The 26,917-nt window shown below is 34.9% G+C and overlaps 1 protein-coding gene across 2 annotated transcripts in view; it reads left to right on the top strand.

The window, feature by feature from the left end:
• The window catches only part of Dip-C (dipeptidase C), a 39,349-nt gene that overhangs the window by 10,344 nt on the left and 2,088 nt on the right, over nucleotides 1-26,917 (top strand). For both annotated transcript variants that reach the window (XM_089236601.1, XM_089236600.1), the window contains 14 exons: nucleotides 4,223-4,350; nucleotides 10,258-10,321; nucleotides 10,954-11,001; nucleotides 11,163-11,224; nucleotides 12,246-12,290; nucleotides 15,151-15,226; nucleotides 18,114-18,160; nucleotides 18,324-18,392; nucleotides 18,505-18,582; nucleotides 19,012-19,160; nucleotides 19,439-19,623; nucleotides 21,856-21,966; nucleotides 24,543-24,626; nucleotides 24,740-24,876. In XM_089236601.1, coding sequence (XP_089092727.1) covers nucleotides 4,223-4,350; nucleotides 10,258-10,321; nucleotides 10,954-11,001; nucleotides 11,163-11,224; nucleotides 12,246-12,290; nucleotides 15,151-15,226; nucleotides 18,114-18,160; nucleotides 18,324-18,392; nucleotides 18,505-18,582; nucleotides 19,012-19,160; nucleotides 19,439-19,623; nucleotides 21,856-21,966; nucleotides 24,543-24,626; nucleotides 24,740-24,876 — 1,283 coding nt within the window. The remainder of the gene's footprint in view (nucleotides 1-4,222; nucleotides 4,351-10,257; nucleotides 10,322-10,953; nucleotides 11,002-11,162; nucleotides 11,225-12,245; nucleotides 12,291-15,150; nucleotides 15,227-18,113; nucleotides 18,161-18,323; nucleotides 18,393-18,504; nucleotides 18,583-19,011; nucleotides 19,161-19,438; nucleotides 19,624-21,855; nucleotides 21,967-24,542; nucleotides 24,627-24,739; nucleotides 24,877-26,917) is intronic.

The following is a 26,917-nucleotide window of genomic DNA, read 5'->3' as shown; positions in this document are numbered from 1 at the left end:
AAAAAATCGCTGATTTAAATCAGATACTTTTGATATTGCAAACAATTTGAAACAAAATTTTTTTTCTATCGTGTATAATATGATACAAGTAAATAAGAGAGAGTAAGATTCCTATTTTAATTATTTACACATTAATTAATCTACATATACAGTCGAATCCCATTTTAACGAATATTGGTATAGCAAAAATCTTGTTTTAACGAACACTTTTCTAATCCCCCAGATAAGTTTACATAGGAACAATGTAAAAACTTGGAATTCTTTATAATGAAATGTAATGAAGTGATTCCTCCGGTCTCTTGGAGTTTGTAATAATGAGATTCGACTGTATATATAAAATTGATTTTCAGTCTGTCTGTATGAATGTTCTCTATACAAATCTATAATTTTAGACCCATTGTTGCCAAATTTTGCATATGTACCAAACAGGACCCAGATTGGATGATAGGCTACTTTAAAAGTTTTCTAGATCTGGGCAAATGCCCGAAATGGGTAAAAATCTGTCTGACAACAATGGTTCCTGGGCCTATACAATCACTTTCGGAATGTTTACTTTAATTACTGTGATTCCCTAACAATGCATTTCAGACATGCATATGCCTTCACTTCTTTAATGCTGCCAGTATCATGTACAATAGTTCATTCCTTAAGTTTGTCACTTTTCAATCTTCTTAGTAATTGAAGAAAACCCGGGCAGCACCTTGTATTATAGCTAGTATTTAAATAAATGTGATAAAGATATTTGTTTGACTTTATGGGATTATATTTATTATACTTATTTGATATTTATATTATTCAGTTTTTCTCAGAAGATTAGAAGATTTTAGAGAGAGAGAGAGGTTTCTAGAGTCTATATTCCAAGAACTTTATTTCCCATGTACAAATTGAAGTACTAGTTAAAAAGAGTGTGTTGAGACTGTATGGACAGATTTTTATCCCTGGAATAGAATTTATTATAGCTTTTGAAGCTATAATAAAAACTTACAATTTTTATCACAACTCTAATTTTTCCCCTCCATGATTTTTTGATTATGCTACAACATAGAGAAATTTTTTCATACCTCATAATGAACACGTTTTTTTTCATTCAAGGTGTGGTTTTTCTTCAAGAAAAAGTTTATGGTATTGCAGTAATATTTAAAAAAGATTTTTCTCCAGAATACTTGAATTGATTAAATTAGTGAATGTTAGTTGCACATCTTGAATTTTTTTTATCAAGTACAAATTTTTTTCAATACTGTTTTAAACATAGAATGATTTGTTCTTACGTGAAATTGGTATGATAAAGAGGATTTTTAGTATTTTATATACGAATGGGATGCTTTTTAAAAAGCAAGATCTCTAGAGCTTAATGTAGTCTATAAGTTAAAATAAGTCTATAACTGTTATGGAAACTATTTAATACCCCCAGTAAGTTAGCTTTTTAAATTTGGAATTAATAGGAATTAAAAATCAGTAAATATAGAATTTAATTTAAAAAATCTGATTCAAATGAAAAAAAATCATGATTTTTATCAACGTTGGACTTGATAAAAGATAAAATTGACAGAAATTTTATAATAATAATTTTCCCTAATTTTATAATAATAGTTTTATAATAATAATTTCCTATTTATGCATATAAATAAATGTCTGTTGCATGTATGACTATGCAATGCGATTATTTTATCATTTATCAAGTTCAATATTGTCTGAAAAATTAGTGTTAGTCTGATTTCTATACTTGAAAGTATACTTATCTTTAGAATTAATTATTATTCAGTCATATTTTTCAAGAACAATATTCAAATCACCAACTGTTAATAAAATCAAAATTAGATTACATTTCATTCTGTAAAAGTCAATATTTTAAGGTGAAAATTAAAAAAATCTAATTTAAATAAAAAAAAAATCCAATTTTTTATAAAAAACTGTAACTTTTATTAATCGTGATTATCATAAAAATTTTTTGGTAGGTCATTTTAGTTCTAATTAACCCGTTAACTGCCACAGGTATATATATATGCCTTATGGAGTCTATGTGTTAACTGCCACAGGTGTATTTATGCGTCTTTACAGCCTGTGAGCAAAAAAAGGTAGCACTGGAAATCGGATCGTGTAAGATTTGGTCAGTAGTTACATGGTTAAGGAAACAAAATTTAAAAAAACTTCGAAAAAATATCCAGTGCACAATGAATTAATTAATCTGGTACTTGAAAGTTTCGTCAGCACTATACGCTTATAATAAAAATATAAAATATGTATTGAAATATTTGAGGAGCTTATTTTAAAAGGGAACATTTCCACTTTTGCTAAATTTACAGTAGAAGTAAATAACTTTTTTCCTCCAGAATGAACTACTTTACAAAAGTAGAGAAAATAGCCCAACAAGTAGCATACAAGAATGCTAGAAGAATATTTAAATACTATGTTTCTTGATTAACATTCAAGAGAGTTACCAACATTTAAATTTTGGAAATGTTCAGTTTTGAAAGAAGGCCAGTGGAAATGTTACCTTTTGATTAAAACTTGATCTGACCAAGTCTGAAAAATTTCCCATTTCTACTCCACCTGTTGATACCAGAAGGTTTTAACTTGCCCATGTAGGTACCCTTACTGCCCTCTCGTCATTAACATAAGAAACAATAATTCTACATTGGAACTTCCTATAACAGGCGCTCCAGTTTGGGAACACTTCCACTGACAAACACAATTTTGAATTACTAGACAGGACTCAATGTATCATACTGTCCATTAACAAGACTTGTCAGTGGTCAAAATTTTCAGTCCCATGGGTGTCTGTTATTGAGCAATGAAAAATACCAAAGTGTATGAGAAAGGTTGTAAAAATATAGAAAGGTCTATGAAATATGTTCCCCCTTTGAAAGAAATGACTAACTTTACATTGTAATTTCTACCAAAAATAGTCGCGTTTGAATAATCCTGGTTGCATAACTTGCCAAAACTTATCCCAAAAATTCATAAATCATTATAAAGTACATTTCAAAAAAAAGGTAGAAATGTTCCCTTTTAAAAATAAGCTCCTCATGTTGAATATTGCATAATAATGAATATGTATCTATTTTGTAAAAGCAGTGTTTTATTAATGCACTTTCACATGGATGAAATATCTAACTGAATTTTATTAATTAACATGTTTAAAAAACTAGTTATTCCACACTTGTGCTGTCATCTGGTAATTATAAAGTAGTTATACAGCCTTTATACCTCAGCAACAGGCCGACAACGATAAATTATTCAATTATTACCCTTCACTCATAGTTAGAAAAACTGGTTGCAGATGATAGCACTATACATACCAAGCATTACACAGAAACAAACTTCACACCAGGTTTCACTACATGTACATTCACACTCAAGAAAAAAAATTGTTTGGACCTTTTTCCCCTAGCGAAAAAATGTGTTGTTCCTAAAATATTTGGTCGCCACGTGGTTGATCAGATCCAGTGGTCATTCAAGATCTGTATATGCCCATGAACACAGTCTCCTCGAACAAGGGGGGAGAGGGTCCACCTCTACCCTCCCACCTATTTCAACAACACAATCTCTTTAATGAAGAAATGTATTATGTCCCCCCCCCCTGTATTCTCTTATGAGAGCCATTAGCCAAGTCGGATCAGACTGTTCATTACACGATCTCATGCAGTATACAGTCTATATGTTGCTGATTTTCTGTAGTTCCTAACTTTGAGGCATGAATGTGAGCTGATCTCCCCTGTTAAAAAAGCCTTGCCAAAGAGAGCAACAGTACAAATAGTTAATCATTGCATTTCACTCATAGTTGAAAAAATATATGGTATCACTAGAAATTCACGCAGAACACTAGATATGGTCTCAAACGATAAAGTACACATGCACATTTCTAGCACAACTCAATTCTATAGTAAATTGTCTACAGCAATAGACTGAAGTTGTGCTTGGTTTGAAAGAAAGAAAGCATATATATTTCTAAGAAAGGAAGTTGTCAGTGCTTCTGTAGTGTGTTGAGTTTTTAGTGCACTCGTCCAGATTGCAACAGGATGATTTTTTGATTTCCCATAGATGCCTGTGATTTTTCGCTCCCAAAAAATCTTTATCCTTACATTGTATTTAGTTACCTATACTTTGTTTGAATAATGAGTGACATCATCTCTATAATGCTAATTATTTTTCTTTCTACACTAGTAGCGATAAACTATTTTATGAAATTATTAACCTTCTGATTTTTCATGTATTATTGTAGGAGTCCTATTTCCATTGGGCTTTCGGCGTGCTAGAGCCAGATTGTTATGGTGCTATTCAGTTGAATACACAAAAGTGTTTTTTGTTCATTCCACGCTTTCCAGAATCCTATGCAATATGGCTTGGAAGGTAAGTGAAGTCTAAAGTCTAAGTTCAGGGTTACCAGACGTTCTCATTTTCAGTCAATTTAATGGTTCAAATCATAATTGTTACATGTTTTTTTGTCCTCATTTTTAGATTTCTGGAGGTACAGTCAAACCCTGTTATTGCTTTTTTTGATATATATTTGGTCTGATTATAGAGAACAACCTATGAAATGAGATGAAACATTTTTTCTTGTGTGTGTTCTCCAGTTCAATTCTCTATAGCTGGGTTTGACGGTAGTTTACTTTCTCTTTATAGGGAAAAAAATTGCACAGTGAAGCAGGTATTGGTCCATCTGTATGGGTGTATACATTTTTTTTCAGACTTATTTCAAACTCCTTCAAAATTTTCAGAAAATGAGAACTGAGAAACCATTGTTTGCTCAGCAACAGCTAATGCCATACTCAGAGAGGAGTTATCTCTTGCATTCAGAAATAAATAAGAAAAATAACATTAGGACTATCAAAGCAAAATACATTATAAATATCACTTAATGCCCACACCCTCTTCCTGAATGAAATTCCTTCTATTTCCCCTCCATATTTTCATCTCCCTAGAAAACTTGTGGTGCTTACAATGATTTCTCTTAAAATACATTTTTTTAATTTTCCAAAACTAGTCACAGGAAATGAACTTCATTTTTGTGTTCTACTGAAGGTAATCCTGTGCTGTCAAAAGTGTGATTTTTTTTGTCAAGATTACATGAGTGAAGGTGTACTTGATTAATGTTCTCAGCTGCGGGTGGGTGAGGCCACACATTCAGCAAGTGATTCCCCACATGCAAAATCTCACAATCTGATAAATATGACTGATTGCTTTCTTGCTCACAGAACAATCAGGTCGACGTGATGGCGCAGGTTAAAAAAAAATCGGTGGTCGCCTCGAGTTCGTTAGGGAAAATATCTTATCTATATCCTTTCTTGGATTTGAACCCGGGACCCTGACAACAACCTTCACGATGGTAGACGAGCATCTTACCACCATGCCACTCGGGCACTTGGAAGTAAGTGCTGGCATTGATGGATGTTTCCAATGGAAATGAGGGACCAAGAGTATACCAGGAAAATGCACCCTAGACCATGATTCTGCCACAAAAGCAGTTTTCTTCAGTTTTGCAGCAAAATCAAAGGGACTGTTACTGGTTGTCAGATATTAAAACCAATATTTGTTTTAATATCCATCTTGTAGAGTGTATGGATATGGTTTGCGATGATACTGAGTTGTATTGCGCTGCAATTTTTTGCATTGTAGCTCTTCTATTGTGCCTGGTACCTCTTTTGTTCACAAGTGATTTCCGCCTACTATTTAGGTTTCCACTTCAACTTTTTTAACTTGGCTGCCATTTTTTGAAGACTCGAGATACTGTTGTATGAGGAAAAGCCAAGAAGGTTAGTGGCTTTGGATATAGTGTAACCTTGAGACAGCAGTATGATATACAGGTACTGTATCTCAGACCCTTAGCCTTCTATTGAATAGCTTGACTTCTTTGAGTACCTTTTTCAAGGAAATAATGATCTTTAAATAAGTCTAACAGTCGTACAACCTATTCAATGGGTGACAAATAAAAATATATTCTTCAAATTCTTTCAAGTTCTTAGCAATTAATCTTGGCTTCTAACTATTACTGTTATTATATATTTTTTTGAATTAATTCCTAAATACAGAAAAAAAAGTTTCGGAGAGGGTATCAAGGGTTTCCTTGATAAATACAGTGAAGTTATCATCTTATGAAAACAAAACATAAATATTAATACAACAAAAGATAAAACAAATAATCAAGGTGCTTGGTTATGAAATATCAAACAAAATTCAATGATTTTAAAACTAAGTCAATCTATTCAATTTAATAACCTTTCCTTTTCTCTACAATTGAAACAAGCTTTATGAATTAATGCAGCCATCTTCAATCCGTTGCTTGCGAGCACTACAGTGTTCCCTGAAGCAGTGCCGCCTTAACTCATGGGCCTCAAGAGAAGAGGGGCCTCACAAAAATTAGATCTGGTTGATATTTTCTAACATTTACTGGGTAGGGCCTCCGAAAAACCACTTGGCCTGGGGGGTCCATGATGCTCTTAACACTAGAACCGTGGAGTGGGTCAATTTGACACAAATCAAACTTCATTTTCATTTATCTCGAAAACTTAAGCACAGATGATAAAGTGACTTTTCATGATATCATATGAATATTAATTCATGAAATATAAGCACTTATACCTAGATCTACGGTTTTGGTCATTTTGACCCAACATACTATTCTATAGAAAAAAGGGAATACATACTTTTCTTGGAAGTGGTTACCCTTTCTAAAATGTATTTCTAAATGAAGATAAGGAAGAATAAAGGGTTTGTCAAGCGCCAATTTATTGTCCGCGGAGATTATCTTTTTTGCAATTAAGGAACCGCAAGTAGAGCTAAATATTTTTTCCTTTGTAAATATGAATACCTGATGTTCTGACGGGACACAAGAAAGGTTTTGGGAAAGTAAAAGCTTAACTCTAGAAAAAACATGTAGCTGAAATTTCGGTTGGCAAAGGATGTCACAGAAAAAGAATAAAATTCTGGCTTGCGCCAAATTTTGAATGCGTTGCAAAGTTTTGAATGAATTTCCATGATGCAACTTCACTACACTGGAGCTGGATCAAATGCTAAAAGTTAAAAAATATGAGTTTAGTAGAGAGGCGAGACGAAATCGAAGAGCAATGTTATCTGACACAATGAACATAGTGAAATTACAGTTGCATGAAACATCGCTATTGGAATACAATGATTTCATAATGAAAATTTATCAAGGAAGATATTTATCAAAATTTATCAAAAAAAAATTTCAAAAAGATAGAAATGTTTTATTACTTAGCACGCTTCATCTGATATCGGTAGTGAAAGCCCCAAAATGCTTCCAGAAACTATTTCACACTACAATTCAACAGTTTTCCGAAGTTGTAGCCGATAAAATGGCCAGAAAATATTTGGTGAAGGTTGCATCACGGGGGTGGCCTGTCCACGTTTTCTACAACATCCTAGATCTCACTATAAAAAAAATTCTGTATTTTATATAGAGCAATACAGAAGACCAGAACTATTTTTCGAATGCAGTTTCTCTAAAATCTTATTGAAGAGCTACATTCATCGTACGTGTTGCCCTTGTGCAAGAGGAAACGTTCGTGGGCTCTTGAACATGTAACTGTTCTTGAGCCAGCAAAAAATAAATAAACGAGTCTGATGTCGGGTAACATCAAAATGTGGAAATAAAACAGTTAATTTTTGCATGGGCTGTGCAACTTCAACATGCGGTGAATGTGCAAGAATAATGAAAGAAAAATTTGCTCCAAACTGTTCATCATAAATTCCCCTTATCAGTAAGAAATCGATACTTATTTGACAGAATAATGTTATAGATGTTCTCATACTTAATTTGACGTGCTTATTTTACGTCTTTCTCATATTGTGGGATTACTGAAAAAGTTTTTGTAATGAACAGAGTGAATAATGTATACTAAATCATATTTTTAATGAATTGCATCTTTTTTTAGCTAATTTTGAATCCCATTTTATATTTATAAACAAATATAGTTTCCTGTTATGAATACACAATTAAACAACATTGAATGAAAGTAGGGAAAAACCCAGGAATTGAGAGAAAAGGAATTCCGGTTTCCACTATGAAACATAGTTTCTCTATGGTTTGGATCAATTTGACCCAGTCTGCGGTTCTAGGTATACCAAAAGTGCCACGGTTCTAGTGGTAAGACAGTCCTGCCCTGATGCAACCAGAGTGCTTGATACTCATGTCCGATTTCGTGTTTGTGAGCACTTGGTCAACATTTCAACCCAGCATCCAACAAATTGCATTCAAGGATTGAAGTCATCCTGATTTTATACATTCATACATCAAACTTGCTGTAAGGGTGCTGTTCTTTCGATGATAGGTACTGGCGGTGCACATGGCTAGAAAAACGTTGAAGGTCTTTGAATTAATGTAATGCCATGATGAATTCTAACAAATTCTATATAACAATGATTCCATGAACAATCTTCATACCATAAACTGCGGTGACTTTGGTGCAGATTTTAGAAAATTTTTCTATTATCTTCCTTATGAATTAACATTTTTTATTAAAAAAAGCACCATTAGAGAAAGAAGTTCTGAATTATATGTCTGTGTAAGGATAATTGTTTTGTAACTCATTATAATGAAAAAAAATAAATGCAAATTTGTACCCAAATCACCATGCCTGAAGGCATGAATATGCTATTACCTTCATATTTCCCTTTTTGAAGGATATGTTTCCATATCACCCAACCGCAGATTAGAGACGATTGAAAAAGTACAAATTCATAAATTTTGTTTTTATTACAAATATAAATACAGTAAAACCTGTCTTCAATGGAATAGCAAGGGACTGGATTTTTTCCGTTGAACACAGGTTTCCCCTTAATAAAGCTTCAATTGATATAATGTGTAAAGTTATGTGACAGTCCCATATGTAATTGAAATAAAATAAAAATTAATTAATTGGAAATAAAGTAAATAATTTAAATACAGATGAAATAATGTATATTATTTACTCTATAATTACTAAATATTTTGATTTTCACAGCATCTCTGTATGAAATTTCACCCCATACTGTTCATCTGAATTGAAGGCATTTATGTTCATTTGACTTTCTCTAAAATTGTCAATGAGTGTCAGTAACTGTCATGTCAGATTCAGTTTGTACATTGTTGCCTATGTGTGTGTAATCCTCAGCACTAGGGTCGTAAATAGGCTTTTTGTGAAGTGGAGGGGGCAACATGATTTTGCTGCCCTGACCACTGTGAAAATTCAATGATTTTAGAACTGTGTTTTTGTTTTCCACTAAAATTTGCCACCCCTAAAATTTTTCTGCCCGGACAATTGTCCCCTTCACCTTCCTCTAATTCCGGCCCTGCTCAGCATGGAAAGCAGCTTGCATACATTTTTGTACGTCTTGCATATCATTGATTATCAATTGTAACAAAAGTATTTTCCAAAAAATTTTGTTACAATTTCAGAAAGTAACTGCTCCACTACATATGGCTTTTTAAAACCGCAGTATCAAGTGCAGAAACAGTTTTTGCTAATCTAAGAGTGGGTGAAGCAGAACTCACATTGACAAGAAAGAATAGCATAAAAAATTTTGATAGAATACTCTAATATTTTGTACAATCTTTAGGTCTATTGGTCATGAAACATTGGAAATGTATGTGTGAAATTTTCCATTAAGAGGGTAAAATTTTATTTTCCGTTTCCGCTTTAGACAGGTTCTGTTAAAGACAGGTTTCACTGTAACAGGGAATTATTCTTTTGTGTCTACAATGTAAATTTACCTGGTCGAAAATGTCTGTTTCTGTCTGCTAATCTTAATTGTGGTATTAATCTCTTAAACTAATTAAAAAGTATCTGATATTCTGTGTAGTTGCTATAGGGCCTGGGACCTAATAATTTCACTTATAAAACAATCAGTATTTAACAAATTGATTTAATTTGACTAATTACCATCCACAGTCAAAACAGTAGGTGTACTTACCAAAGCAAACATCTATCAAGACTGTAAAATATAACCACACTAAGCACTGTGAACAAAGTTTTGCAACGTTTTCATGAAACCTTAAAACAAAGGTTATGATAAAAGTGGGCAGGGGGGAAAAAAGGTGGGATGGTTATAAGAGATTTGAATGTCATTTTCAATTATGAAGGCTCGCCTAGCAGCTAAACTTGGAATTACCTCTTTATTTCATTTACAGTGGCTATGGCCTCATTTAAAGTAAGAAATTAGAGTTTGTACACAAGTCACCCCAGTTTACGGTATTTCAGTTTTTCTGTGTCATCTGTAATTAAAAATATTTCTGTATTAAAACTTCTATTATTTCAGGATTCAAAGCTTAGATCACTATAAGACCAGGTATGGTGTTGATGAAGTTTATTATGCAGACAAGGTGAGTATTATGCATATACATGACAACCATTGCAGTATATGCAGTTGAGGAAAATCACTTGGAACATAAGCAATAAGCAATATTGATCAGTTGATCAACTAATTACAAAGACAAAAAAGTGAAAAGTTGTAATATTAAAACATGTTTATAAAAAAGATGAAAATTTGATTTCTAGTGATGAAATATACAAGAGAAAATAAAGAAAAAAAAAGAAACATTTGATCAAATCTGTATTTAGAGCTTGAAAGAGTATCAGTATTCTGAGTTTAAATTTAATTAGTAAAGCATAGAATAAGCTTGAAAGCATAAAAGATTTACATATACAATTTAAGGTAGATATGTCTGTCAGTTGCAGTCACCTTTGTCCAAGTTATTTTTATGGATAATGATCTTAATTTCTCATTTTTTGATCAATTTGACTACATTTTTTTTTCATTCCACATTTTTTGCATTCTTTTCTTTTAATATTTGTAGAGGAATTATATAATCACTCATGCATGTGCCAATTCCCCCTCCCCCCCACTTGACTGGACTGTTATACACGAGTATATGCAGTACTCTCGCAAGATCTTAAGATTGAACCATCATGTCTATTAGTCATTTCAAAGCATTTCATTTTTTTTACCTTTAAGATTTCTGATGTGTTGAAAAAGCTTGAACCTGCTCTTTTGTTAACTTTAGTAAGTTGCAATGATATTTCTTCTTTTTTTTCTTTCATTAGCAAAAACATTATTTATGAAAAGAAAAGAAACATATCTTTTATGTATTAATGAAAACCATTTGACAATGGATGAATTTACAATGTCCATTGACATTAGCTTATAGTTTCCAATCATTTCAGACTGGAGTCAACTCAGACAGTGGGCTCACAACTCAGGAAGCCAGTTTTAAAGGATTAGAAAAGTGAGTTCCACACAGCATATTTAAAAAATTAGGTACAGCATGAAAATTGGAATTTTATAGGAATTAAACTATTGAACTTGAAGTAAAACCTGAATTCAGTCTTGAATTCAAAGAAGTCTTTTCAATTCAGAGTCTTGAAACTAAGTTCAAACGGTATCAGATTGGCAAAATCACAATAAATATTATGATGAGCTCATTGAAATAAGAAAATAAGGTGTCTCTAAAGTTACGGCATAGAGGTCATTTCACTCAAATTAATGCTTGTGTGTGATTAGACAGTCAGGACTGTGTCAGGCATGTGATATAAAAATGTAAAAACTTTTTTTTTTGGGGACTTGAAATACGGAAGTCATTACAATTAACCAAGACAGAGGTTTGTAGATCATTGAGGCTGAAATCACACACGAAAGGTAGGATTATTTACAAATTTTAATCATGTTACAATGGTCCAAAAGAAAAAATTACCATGTACCAGACATTATTATAAATCAAAAACCAAAGTCATGATGTAGATGACCACTTGATGATACTACCGTCAGGCAGATTGCAAGAATGACATATAATCAAGAAATGTCTCTGCATCAGATAAAAAGAAGCATTGATCATACAAAGTATATGAATCTAATTCTTTTTTACATCAAAGATGCTAATTGTTGTTGACCATTTTGAAGAAAATGGCTCACTGGCTGCACCTAAAACAAACCATTAAATATGAAAGATTAAACTGTGCTGATCGGTACATATATCTGTGCAAATGAAGGGTTACATGTTTCATTCATGGATGGAAAAAAGGCAGTTTAGATGGCAGTGATGGCTATAAAAAGCTCTTTCTTTCAAACCCATCACAACTCTGTTCTATCGCCATGGACAATTTACTACCAATTGAATTGTGCCAGAAGTGTACCTGAGTCTGAGTGCATATAAAATAATGGCCCAGAATAATTATTGAGCCTTTGTATTTCTTTTTATATATATAATGTTATAAAATAATTGGTATAATGTGTTTGAAACCTTTTTGCAGTTTTCAAGTTGACAACAATATTCTGTATCCAGTTATTAGTGAATGGTGAGTACATATTGCTTCCTTTTGATATTTCTCCATTTTAGCATTATTATACATTTGCAGTAACCTTCCTGCCCATAGAATTATTTTACGGAGTCTTGAAAAATATCTTGTAAAAACAATCATAACAATCGGACAAATCAGACTTGTAAAAACAGTCTTGTAAAATAAACATAACATGAATTGTAAGGCATTACTGTTTTAACATAACATACAATGTATGCAAATGCGTATTATATTCGTGCTAGTTTCTTGCTATGTACTTCAGAGGATTGACAAATCAGAGGATTGGCATAGAAAAATATGCTGCTTGAACAGTGTCCTTGCAAATCGGATAAAGATCCTTTCGCAGCACGTGAACGGTGTTCGGGCGAAACTGTTAAGTGTTTAACCCTTATATCGGCAATCCAGAGATATCTCGTCAAACTTGATCTGCTATACTTTGGTGAACCTGAAATATCTTGGATTCTTAAAATGCTTTTATTTTGGCATTGATGAGCTTTACTAAGTGTTAAAGTGGTTTTTATAGTCAAACATGTTTTCCATTCCCCCCCCCCCCCTATCGATCAACTGTCAGTGGGTGGAGTCAGCATTTGTTGAAAGTTAGATAACAGAAGGAAAGAGAAAGAGAGAGACTGTTTTTTTCCTCTTTTTTTTCAGCATAGTAAAGAAAAATCAATAATACAAAACAATTTTTTTCCAAAAAAACTATTTCTCTACATAGAAAGCCACACACTTCATGGCAGGTGTCTTTGTATCACAGTGAGGGAAATAAAAGATGGGCCGAATCAACTTTCTTGGTTTCTTGTTGGGGGGGGGGGGGGGAAGCATTAATCATCTCTCAATTGAAAAAAAATTCTGTAAAATAGATGACAATTTTTCTAAAAAGTTTAGTGATTTCGTATGTGGCAGTTATAATGTGAATGAAGAAAATTTCGAAAATTGCTTAAAGGGTTAGCAAATTTCATAACCTTATGCAATGATATTTTAACTTACAAGTGATCCCAACTACAAGCTGAAATACTTCAACTTGAAAGCAAATAGTTAACTAATGAGTAAAAGCTAAAATAATGTATGAGAAAAATAACTAATTTGGCACGCAAAAACTCTTTGAACAAGTTGGAACTGACAGCTCTGTTGGGACTGTATTATACTTTGTCTTTTAATGTTAAATTACATCTTTATTGTCTTATTAGCTGTTACCCACAGCTTTGCTCACATGGATTTGGTAATCTGAAAATTGCTCATATAATATTTGTACCCGGGGGGGGGGGGGGGGGTTAATTTCCAGGAATCCTGTCTTAATGCTTTGGTGAGTCTCTATACTATAAAATATAATACTGACCAAATTTCATAATTATAGCTTCAGTGGTTTGGGCTTAGTGATGATTGCCCCATATAACCTTCGAACACCCCTTATGACCCACTAAGGGGTTGCATTTCGAAAAACCCCTCCTTACTGTGTCTTTCCATTGTGAAATAAAACTACTGATCAAATTTCATATTTATAGTTTCAGCTCAGCGTGATTTATCTATATAACCTTTGAACCCCCTTTAGGGGTTGAATTTTTAACCCTTACATCTTAAAATGAAACTACTGACCAAATTTCATAATTATAGCTTCAGCAGTTACAGCGATGATAAATCAGTCAGTCAGGACATGTTATTTTATATATATATATATAGATAATTAAATGTACTTTTTTTGACCCCACTGTAAAGGTCAATAATTTCGTAAAGGTGTTTTTTGTTTCCTGTAAAATTTATTGCCACCCCCCCACACAAGAATGTCACCGGTGCAAAAAGAGCCCTATAATATAACATGCCATTCAAATTCATTTTTATGAGTAATTAATATTTTGATAGTGTAAAAAATTAACAAGATCTTTATTAGGCCTATTTTATACAGGAAATATGATTTGAGATTTTATGATGAGATTTATGATAATTTTCAAGTAAAGAATTAAGCTTGTGGGTTTGTGCAGTGGAACTATGGTTTTGGACATAACTAGTTCTGTGAATGTGCTTTGTAATCCGAAACTCATATTTAACAAACCAAACTTTCCCATAGGAAATAATGTAAACCCAAATGATTCGTTCTGTCACACCAGCCACAATTATTTTCAAAAGTTGAGTGCTGGTTAGTTTATCGTATATTGTTGTATTTTTACTTATTTCACATTGAAGGCTCAAACATTCTCAGAATCATACAGAAAAGCAAGGGATTTCACTTTGAAGTCCTTGCTTGTATTTTCACACAGTAAGAGGGTGAGACGTCTTTCATAGGCTCTTGCTTGAATGCCATTCCTGTAGTCATTGACGTCTTAACAAATAGGTCCAAATGAAATGAGTATTGCATATATATATCCATAATATATTGAAGGATTTCTCATTAATGCACATGTGCATATATTATAATTTTCAGCTTGGTTTTCCATTAAAGCAATAAAATAGAGCCTCTAAAAATACCTGAGCCTGGCCCTGAAGTCATTAAGCCAGCCTTGCCCGCAGTGAGAGAAAGTGAACCATCAGCTTTTCTTAGTTGTGATTATGTAATGCTTGACATAAAAAGTGAATATACAATTTTCATTATAAGTATAATGCTCATCTAGAAGCCTTTGGTACACATACTAGTTTCATTGCCAGAAAAATATCTTGTTTATCAAGTCAAAATATGTTACAAAGATTTTAAAATTTTTGCTTGTCTTGCAGATCATTCGTAAACCGAAGTTCCAGAATTCCAAATTTATATGGTGAATGTATTTCACCAAATTTATACTGCGTATGTTATCATCATACCACTGTATGTTCATGATTTTGAATTGTATTAAGTATCAAAAAAAAATTTTCTCTCCCTCTTTAGCCGTGTTCATAAGACATCATATGAATTAGATGTTTTGCGCTATGCAAATAAAATTAGCAGTCAAGCTCATCGAGTTGTGAGTATATTTTATCATTTAACATTAGCAATATGTTTGTTTTATGTTTTTGTATAATGTTGAAGAAGTAATCACAAGAAAAGTATGTTAAGAAATTATATAAAACCACAAACAATTTGAATAACTTGTAATGAAAAAAAAGTTTTTTGAAAGTTAAATTTTAAATTGTAATAATATAAATATCTTCATTAAAAAAAGTAAAAAATTTTATTTAATTTAGTTAAAAAAAAATCCAAATCAAGTGTTAAATAGTCTGTATTAGAAATGGCATGGTCTTGTGACAACATCACCTGTTCCTCCATGCAAATGCCAGATAGAGTGTGGGGCCCCCCCAGCACGACCCAACTCACACAGGTAAAAGGCTTGCATCCTGGAAGGGACAGAGCCTGGGTCGTGTCTGGTCTGACAGGTAGAGTGTGGGCGTATCATCTCTCAATGATATAAGAGCTCATTGTTCAGTGGGCTTTTTCTTCATTTGTCTACATTCAATGTTACTTAAGTTGTAATGCTGCCAATATTTTTACTTTTAAATTGTGTAACTCAAAATTTAACTCCGTTTATTTTGTAGCTCGTATATCGAGTTGTTGTTAACCTAGGTTTTAAATTAATCCAGTAACATGGATAAAATGAATTAATTTGTTGTGAGTCGTTGATTCGTCAGTTGAGAGTACACACATAGAAAGATAATAGCAATCTCAAAATAAGTTATGGTGAAATGCAAATAAAATTATGTTAACCAGACAACATTCAGCCAGAATCATCACACACACCAGTCTTATATGTGGGAAGTTAGAAGCAAAATGATGCAAGCGATCAAAACCGAGGTTCGAGAAAATCAACTTCAAAGTTATTATAACATTAGAAACTCTATGTAGTAGTCAAACTTGTGGCTGTTAGAAAGCAACCCTATCTATATATATAAAATTGATTTTCTGTCTGTGTGTGTGTGTATGTTCTCTATACAAATCTACAATTTTAGATCGATCGTCACCAAATTTTGCATATATACCAAATGGGACCCGACTTGAACGATAGGCTACTTTAAAATTTCGTCAGAGCAGGGCAAGTGCCCCAAATGGGCAAAAAACTGTCGGGCAACAATGGTTTTTGGGCCTCAACAATCACTTTCCGAACGTTTACATTGGTTACCGTGGTTCCCTAGCAATGCATTTCAAACGTGTTTATGCCTTTACAATGGCTTGCCATTTCTTCAACGCTGTCAATATATGTATAATATTTATGCCTTTATAATGGTTTGCCACATTTTCAATTCTCCCAGTAATGAGGTTTTTTGAATGACGTCATAATCATTATCAGCATCGCTTTGAGGGTCCGGAAAAGGGTGATCCTCATAGAAATCAGTGTTAAAATTGCCGATTTTACTGTAGAAATGCGGAAATTTAGTGGGGCTTTCCACTACATCAATAATTTTAAAAAAGTGTATTGAATTCTCAATTTTTGAAATATTGAGTTCGCTTAGCGATACGAAGCCCAGAAAATTAAATACGAAGTGATTAGACGGACCTACTTTTGAGTTGGATATTCATGCAATAACATTGATTTTAATTTTCTATTTATATCTTCTCAAGCATGAAAATTAATGTTTCAATATTCAACTGCATAAATTCATATAGTTTATAGGTTGTTTTAAAATTAATTATGGGCCCATAAAGTGCATCGAAGAAATTCCACTGCTTTAACTAAGCATTTTTGGAAGCTTAAACAGGCAGATGGATAACTTGAAGTTCAAAAAAGGAGGGGGGGGGGTGAATCGAACTAACTACCTAGCGCCCTTTAAAAAAGGAAAAAAATGTTCACTTCTACCGTTTCTTTAAATCTAGATTTGTTTATTTCATGAGTCATGTGGGAAGTTGCCATATTGGTTAACTTGGACACAGTTTGTATGTCCCTCAAAGAAAGAAGGAGATATCACGTGATCCAAAAAGCCTCATTGAAGAAAACCCGGGCAACGCCGGGTAATATAGCTAGTAGTATATAAAATGGGTTTGTCTGTCTAGCAGTAGTCAGATGTTGGGTAAAGGAACCTTTTTAACCGGTCATCTGGCTATGACAGCTAAGGACAACGTTCCCGTTTTCGGTCCAATTATTTCAATTTTTGAAAAATAATTCATAATTATTTCAATTATTATTATTTTTTGATGATTTAAAAATGCAGTTAAGAACTCAATGAAGTTTTAACTCCATAAAGAACCCAAAATGGCTGAAGATGGCCCTGATAAGAAGTATGGGTATGTTTGGGATTTGTGAAGGGTGAGGAAGAAAATGAAAGATCTTGTCAGCGACAGAAACCTGAAAAACAAGTCTAAGTCTCATAGAAGGGTGAGGAGAAAAAGAGAGAAAAAGATTAGTCAAGACTTGGAGGAGTCTATTTTAAGGGGGGAAAAACCAGCTGTAAAAGAATTAAAAAAAAAGAGAAATTAATGGGCCAGATGATTGGTTAAGCACTTAACTCAGTTTAGTAAATTTTGTCGCTTGCATCCCTTTGCTTCTGACCTCTTAATATAAGAAAATGTCAGACCATGCCACAAAATATTTTAACCAAAATTGATGAAGTTCTGTATTCTGTACATTTCTCATTAATAATACAAGTCAACACTTCCTTGATAGAATTCTATCCTCATCATCATTTCAAGTGATATTTTTTTGTAGTAAATTTTTTAAATTTTCAGTTGGGGGGGAGGGGGAAAAGAAGATCTTGACTAATTTTGATAAAATATTACACAGTTCCTTTTATTTGCCTGGCAAGTAATTTTTTTCATGTTATCAAGTTTGCACAATAAAGCAAACAATATTTTATATAACTTGATTAAAATTTTGACTTTTGTAAAATTAATTTTGGTAATTTTTTTACTTGAAAATTTTCAAGATGATGCAAAAGATAAGACCTGGTATGAAGGAATATCAACTTGAAAGGTATTTACATAATATAGAATGAATAATTGCATAGAAAAAAATAGTGAAACTTTTTTGTTGTTGTAAAGCACTTTGCTTAAACATGCATTTACTTTTTACTGTTTAAAGTTCATTACATAATTGATAATTGCAATTGAAATTCTCTTTTCTCTCCCATTTCTAGCATTTTTAAGCATTATTGCTATTATGTTGGAGGAGCTCGTCATGTTGCATATTGCTGCATAAATGCCAGGTAAAGAACTTACTTTGAGTAAATTTTGTCATTGATTTTGAGTTCATTAAATTACTAATGGCTGCTTTTCTTAAAATTCATACAACTTAATCATTTTTTCTTTTTTGTGTAGTGGCTGTAATGGAGCTATTTTACACTATGGACACGCTGCTGCTCCAAACGATAAGACTATAGGAGAAAATGACATGTGGTGTGTTTTATTTTTGTGTTCATAAATTTCAACAGAAAATGATGAAACATTTTTTGACAATTTGCATCACCATAATGACTAAAATATTGAAATGAAAGCAGCTCGCAATGAGCACCTTTAATGATAATGTATTTCATATTATTAATATTGACAGGGGCTCGCAATGAGCATCCTTAATGATGATAAAATAGCTTACTGGTTTAAACCATTTACTACTAACCATGTAGTTATATCTAAAGTTTGTGTTTTGCATAATAATTCAATGAAAAATCAGAATAATAACCACTTTTGATTGAGAAAATTTATAGCAAACTAATTTTTTGCAAAATTACTCCTATCTCTGTCCAAAATAACTTGCAAACTTTGCGACCTGCAACAGATTACACTTGTTGAAGATGCTTGAACTTGCAATCATTATTTTAATTTCAGTGTTTTTGACTTGGGCTGTGAATATTATTGCTATGCTTCTGATATCACCTGCTCTTTTCCCTCAAATGGAAAATTTACAGATGATCAGAAGCTGATATATGAAGCTGTTCTAAAGTCTAATCGTGCTGTGATAAATGCTATGAAGCCTGGTGAGTGATTAAATTTCTGCTATTCTGCCCAACTGCTCAAAATATACCTTTTTTTGTTTAAATTGTTTCACAATGAACATGAAACTTTTTTTGCATTTGATGTACAATTTGCTCCATTAAATTAATTTAAACATTAAATTCAATAAGGAACCTAAGAGGAATTACTAAAATTCAAATCCAAATATTCTAATTAACCAAGTTTGTTAAAAATTTGAATTAACCAAGTTCGCCTGTACTATACATACTTATTTAGCCTATGAAGTTTCTTTTTTGTGTAGGAATTTCCTGGGTTGACATGCATAAGCTTGCAAATCGTGTACATTTGGAAGAACTTAAGAAAGGTGGCCTTTTGAAAGGTGATGTTGATGACATGATGAAGGCTAATTTAGGAGCAATCTTCATGCCTCATGGATTAGGTCATTTTATGGGAATAGATACACATGATGTTGGTGGATACCTGAAAGTATGTATATGTGCTGTTGATGCATAATTACTATATGAACCATATATGTAATATATTGTTACGTAGAGTAAGAATTTGAAGAGTCCTGTGAACGTTGTTGCGCACAATGAAAGTAAAACATGTATTCTTACTTGGAGGTTGTCATGATGAAATCCTTCCATGGAAAGTGATGGCCATTCCAGAAGCAGGAATCCCTGACGAGAGCGTAGACGATTTAGGGATCAGAACCATTCTCTTGAGGAAGCTGGGGAGCCATAAGAGAGGGATCCAGCATCGTAAGGGAGCATTGTCTAGAGATGATGGCGCCTTGTCAAGGAGACTATGCACAAAGAACTGCCGTCACTGCCTCAAGACAGAAGGGAAATATGAGCCTGCCGACCCTATAGTGGGGCAACTAACACCTCAGGATTTAAGTGACGATCCTTGGAACAACAAGAACACCCGAAATGAACAACTGGAAGATGGGCCAAGTGACCATACATTGGAAAGAATCTATTGTGAACAGACCAGCATGGCAAGACGTAGCCTGTTCCAGTCCGACCACCAAGAGAGATTAGGTCCTCTGAAACTCCTTAGGGATGAGGAATGGCATTCTCTACTGCTGTTGGGAGTCATAAGCCGGAAAGGCTTTCAGAGGGCAACTCATTCTATTCAGAGGCAGTGTGGGAGAAGTTTTGGAAGAATTTCATGGAAGCTCGACTGATGGACATTCCGGCACCACCAGAACACTACAGAAGCTTCGTGCACGATTCTATTGGGACAAGTTCAGTACTGATGTGGAGAAGTGGTGTGAGAACTGTGACAGCTTGCCGACTGAAAAGAACTTCCGATTTAGATTCATGTCAGTCTTCAATGCAGCAATGTTGTTGCACTGTTCAAGAAAAATGCCCTTGACATCCTAGAACCGTTACCTGAAACCCAATGATAACAAGTACATAGTTGTGGTGATGGACTATTTCACCAAGTGGCCGGAAGCATTTCCCACCCCTGATCAGGAGGCTGAGACAAATGTTGGTGCAGAATTGGGTATCTCTATTCGGAGTCCCCATGCTGATCTATTCCGATGAGGGAAGAAACTTTATGTCAGCTGTGTTCGTCTGGATGTGCAAACTTCTCGAAAGGGAGAAGGCAGGAACTACTCCGCTTTGTCTGGAATCTGATGGGATGGTGGGGACATTCAATAGAACCATCCTGAATCACACCTGTCACTGTTTGTGTCAAAGTACCAACATGACTGGGACTCGAAGTTACTGCTGCTCTTACTGGCCTATAGAAGTGCCGCCAATGAGAGCACTGGATCCTCACCACCACAAATGCTCATGGGACAGGATCATCTGCTGTGGAGTGACCTGCTGTTTGGGTGACCGCCAGATGCTTCTTGTTGTATGGAAGAATACGTAGAGGAATTCTAGGAGCACCTCTCGAGGATGTGCATTGCATTGCCAGGATCAACCTTGGTGCAGAGAAGATGAAGGTTTGCTACATTGTGAATGCCACGTCTCCCGATTTCAAGAAGGGAGACCTTATCTGGCTTTGCAATCCAAAACGCTGGAAAGGAGGGCATCCGAAACACAGGAGAGGCAGGTGTCCAAAACTCCCAACTTCATCGGAAGGACATTATCATGTCATGAAAAAACTGAACAACTTTGTGGTGTGGATTCGAAGGACACTGAAGTTCAAGGGTGATCCATTGTAACAGATTTGCTTGTTATCACAAGGATTATGGACGAGCAACTGCTCGTCGGAGTGGGGGGGGGGAGGCATTAACGAAACATCTGACACAAACTTGGAGACAAAAAAATTTTTGGATCTGCTAGATGAAGATCATTTCTAGTGGATGACATTCTGACTTTCTGTGCAATGGGATCATTCTTGGAATACATACAACTGTGCATGATTTGTTTATTTCAATACTATAAGTATAATTTATCTTGAAGATCAAGTTTTCTAAAACAAGAATTAATGCACACATCAGTGTAATTGCCCCAAGTCCCCAAAATTATGAAAAAGTGCACTTATAACATAAGTGCAGTGGTGGATAGGCCAGAAAGTATGGTGATAATTTTTGTGATGCCAACATACCAAATCAATTGTTAGTTGAAAGACATTGTTTATATTTCTTAAACGTTTTTTTAAAATTACACATATACTTTGAATTTTAATGCTATTCTGGATTAACTAGTGAACAAGATAGCGACGTAAACAAGTTTGCAAATTGTTCTCTTATTTTAGGGATATCCCGACCGTCCTGTAGAAGCAGGCTTAAAGTCTCTGAGAACAGCAAGAAATCTTGAAGAAGGAATGGTGATAACAGTGGAACCTGGAATATATTTCATTGATTGTGTGAGTAATGAATGTTTTCCTATTTCATTATAAAGGCTGTTTTTTTTATAAAATAAAACATAAATGCATTGTCTGTTTTCCATGATTTCTGTAGTAGAATAATAATTTTTTAAATAAAATAATCTTCGAATAAAGTAAGAATTCTGGTTACAAATAACTGTTTTTTATTATACATATAATGGAAATGATTATAACAATATTTATACGAATCAAATTTATTTACATGCACATAATAATGCCAACCAAGGATACTATTGCATTACATAAGTTAAAAAGTATTGGTAAATGCTCATATATATATATATATATATATATATATATATGAGCATTTACCAATACTTTTATATATATACTAGGGGGGCTCTGCCCCCCTGCCGCCTTTGGCGGCCAACCCCCCCCCCCCCCACTTCTCTCCCGGACATATCTTGTTTATTTCGTCCCACTTCATCAGCGTGCTATGGAAAAGGGGAAAGGGACGTGTGAAAGCACCAGCCTACTGAAGAAGCGAATTTTAATGAAAATAATAATAAAGCAACAAAAAACAAATGAGATTCATCAAGTATCCCCAGAAAACTTCCCCCATGGGGGTCCCCAGATTCAATTCGCTGAATTTCAGTGGGGCCCCACACTGGATATATCTTGGGCTACCGATGTGTTGCAAATTTTACAATGTTAAACCACAAAAATCAATGAGATACATTCAGGGGCACCGAATTACAACCTGCCAACATTTCCATGAAGCCCTGACCTGCAAGCTTGTCGGACACCCCCCTGTGAGAATTTTTCATTTTTATCAATTTTACAACGAATAAAATCCAGGGCCCCACATCCAGTAGCGGGGACACAATACGCAGATTTTTAGTGGGGCCCCAGACTGGCTATATCTCGGGTTTCGGCTGTGGCAAATTCTACAACAGAAAAGAATGAGATTCATCCAGGGCCCCCAAAATGAAACCTGTAAACATGGGGCCCCCCGACTTGGAAGCTTGTCGGTCATCCCCCGGTGCGAGTGCCATGAAAAATTTTCATTTGTATTCGTTTTACCAACGAATAAAATCCAGGGCCCCAAAATGAAACCTGTAAACATGGGGCCCCCGACTTGGAAGCTTGTCGGTCATCCCCCGGAGCGAGTGCCATGAAAAATTTTCATTTGTATTCGTTTTACCAACGAATAAAATCCAGGGCCCCCAACCAATTACCCGGGACACCAATTCGCATACTTTTGGTGGGGCCCCAGACTGGCTTTATCTCGGGCTTCGGCTGTTGCAAATTCTACAACAGAAAAGAATGAGATTCATCCAGGGCCCCCAAAATCAAACCTGTAAACATGGGGCCCCCCGACTTGGAAGCTTGTCGGTCATCCCCCGGTGCGAGTGCCATGAAAAATTTTCATTTGTATTCGTTTTACCAACGAATAAAATCCAGGGCCCCAAAATGAAACCTGTAAACATGGGGCCCCCGACTTGGAAGCTTGTCGGTCATCCCCCGGTGCGAGTGCCATGAAAAATTTTCATTTGTATTCGTTTTACGAACGAATAAAATCCAGGGCCCCCAAAAAATTACCCGGGACACCAATTCGCATACTTTTGGTGGGGCCCCAGACTGGCTTTATCTCGGGCTTCCGCTGTTGCAAATTCTACAACAGAAAAGAATGAGATTCATCCAGGGCCCCCAAAATGAAACCTGTAAACATGGGGCCCCCGACTTGGAAGCTTGTCGGTCATCCCCCGGAGCGAGTGCCATGAAAAATTTTCATTTGTATTCGTTTTACCAACGAATAAAATCCAGGACCCCCAACCAATTACCCGGGACACCAATTCGCTTACTTTTGGTGGGGCCCCAGACTGGATATATCTTTTGCTTCCGCTATCGAAATTTTTCAACGTTAAAGCGGCAAGAAAACAATGAGATCCATCAAGGGCCCCTGGAAATGAAAACTTTTTACTTATACGTGAAATCTTCCCCGGGTACCCCGACCCTGTGTTGGGAGCACTGCTGTTGTGTGTGTATATTATACATATATATACCTCTCGGCATGGACCTCCCCCCCCCTCCACAAAGGAAGGGCTGACAGGGGCCACAACGATTCTTATCACTTTTTGATTTTTCACACTATAAATTAATCACAGAGGGGCCCCTGAAAAGCTGGTTTGGGGGCTCGAAATCTAAATTCCAGCCTAAGGGCTCTGCTGTAGGATGTAGGAGCCTCTTGGTACATGCACATAACATGGTCCCGATGGGTCAAATGGGTCCCGATATGTGAATATCGACCCAATATCGATATATGATATCATATCGATATATGAATGTGAATATCGATATATGAATCGAACCCACTTCCGTAACAGACTTCCGTCACTCGGTTGCTTAGCAACAGGCCCTTTTCGAGTTTGTTTGTGATTTTATATTATAGAATAGATATATATATATATATATAGTTTTGTTAACTCATTTTTTTTGTATAATTCTGGATTTTAACTTTTTGTTAAAAATGAAAATGCATAACTAATGTGAATGCAAAATTTTTCTGATAATTTGTTCTGTTTAGTAGATTGATTGTTATTTCTTATTTTTAGCTTTTGGAGAAGGCATTAAAAGATCCTGTGGTGTCTAAATTTCTTGTTCCTGATGTCATAAACCGCTTTCTGAATTTTGGAGGGGTAATAATTTATTACATAATGTACAACTATTATCATGTTCTTAATTATTTTTGTGCTAATGATACGGTAGCATATTTTTCGCTGTGTATAGTTTCACTATTTTCTGTGCTTAGGTTCGCATTGAAGACAATGTTATTGTAAAAAAAACCGGGATAGAATTGATGACAGATGTTCCTCGCACTGTGGAAGAAATCGAAAAAGTGATGAAGGATGGTCAAAAACTTCCAAGCTGTTTTCAGAATGAAAATGGGTGAATACGATTTTATAATTAAACAAAAAAAATATATCAAACATAATTATAATATAGGGTATGGGATTGATCCTAAAATTTTTAAAATGAAAAGTCACTGGTAATCGTTGTTTGGAAATCAATTCATTTATTTATATGAAGCATTATCAAACTTAATGCTATGAAGGTTTGTGGGTGGGAAATATGTAGAAATCTTGTCTAATAAATAAATCCTCAACTATCGGCCTTACAGGTAACATCCACAAATTACAAGAAAAATTTCAGATGTCACAAACAAAGTGCTAGTGCATGGACATTGTGTATGTTATAGGGTCCCAGGTTTGATATCAGCATCTGCATGATGATCAGCTGGCGGAAGGTTGGTTTTAGGTTGTTTTTCCAACTTTGAGGTGTAAATGTGAGCAGTGATGTATTTACAGGGGAGCTTAGGGGACTATAGCCCAGGGCTGTGCAAGTTTAGAGGGGCGGCAAATTTGAGAATGAATGGCCAAGAAAATTAGTAGAATAGGGGAAGGGCAGAAAAATTTGTATTGTTGACAATGAATATTATTCTGCCCAGAGAACGACGGACTAGGTTATTGAGTGACCTAGAAAGTTTACAAGCATGTGAATGCTCAAAAGAGTGGCCTAGAGAGGGGGTGAGCATTAGTCACCTATAGAGCATGGGACCCAGTCTGAAGGACCAAAAGAGTGATCTACAGCAGGAGTCTTTAACCTTTCTCGAATCTCGAGCACTACCTATACCCATCATCAAATGAAGAGCACCCCTCACAGCAACTTTGACATATTTATGCCTGAAATCTGTGTGATTGTAATCTTTGAATGTAATTTTTACATGGTGTTTAAAGTGAAGTGAAGTGTTGATCAAGTGCTCTGGAGCATGAAATCAGACACAAGCATTGAGTGCTTTTGATGCTTCTAGGAGCACTATGGTGCTCACAATCAATTGGTTGAAGATGGCTAACCTAGAGCGTGTGCAAGTATGCGAGTGACCAAAACAGTGTGCTAGCATGTGAATGACCTACAGAGTCTGTGAGCATGGAAGTGACTGAAAGAGTGACCTAAAGAGCAAGAAACCGAAACTGCACAAGCATACGAGTGACCAAAACAATGTGTAAGAAAGCATGTGAATGAGCAAAAGTGACCTAGAAAGTGTGTGAGTATGGGAGTGACCTAAAAAGTACGCAATTATGTAAGTGGCCAAAAGAGAGGAGAGTTTTAGAGACAAAGTTGTATTTGCAGGGATCGTGGGAGCTGAGTGGGTTATAGCTCAGGGCGGCAAATTCAAGGAATGAGTGGTCAAGAAAATTAGACTAGAATGGGAGGAGAGAGAGAGCGGAAAAATTTGTGAAGCCCACAGGTGGCAAAATCATAAATATGCATCTAAATGCGAGTCAATTTCCCCATTAAAAAGTCTTGTCACAGAGAGCAATAGATCCCTAAATCATACAAATATTCAACTAGTAGAGTTTCTCTGGATAAACACTTAAGCCGAACACACATTGGGGGGGGGGGGAAGATAAAGGGGGCTATGAAGAAGGAAAAATGCGTCAAGGTGGAAGTAGAGGTGCCGCACATAATAAACGAGTCTCTAAGAGCGAAAATGATCGGGGGGGGGGGGGTCTGAAATGTAAGTGTGTGATGATGATGCCTCTGCAGAAGAGAGAGAGGAGAAAAAAGGGAAGAAACAGACCAATCAACAGATAGATAGAGGATTGTTGGTCACATACCTCATTGACTGGCCTTTTTCTCTTTATCTCGCTGCTTGAGTATGTAGAACAAAATAGTACAATTGTTTCTGACGCTTCTGTTACCTCTTTGCTGCATTATGTATTCGGCCTTGAGGAATTTTTTCCCCCTCAATTATTATATCTCTCAGTAGATATGAGGTCTATAGAATTGTACTGAATGCTGAAGATCAGGACTAACTTTATATATTCAATATGAGAGATAGAATAACATGCATTTCTTGAAAATATTTGTTCGAAAAATAAAATCCATATCATAGTGATTTGTTTTTTCAAACTGCTGTAAAAAAAGC

Source organism: Pholcus phalangioides, unplaced genomic scaffold, assembly GCF_987345545.1.
Source record: "Pholcus phalangioides strain wild (caught in Gottingen) unplaced genomic scaffold, Ppha-v1.0 ptg000009l_1, whole genome shotgun sequence".
NCBI classification, from domain to species: domain Eukaryota; kingdom Metazoa; phylum Arthropoda; class Arachnida; order Araneae; family Pholcidae; genus Pholcus; species Pholcus phalangioides.
Note: the sequence above shows the minus strand (reverse complement) of the source record. Positions and strands in the feature narration are given on the sequence as shown.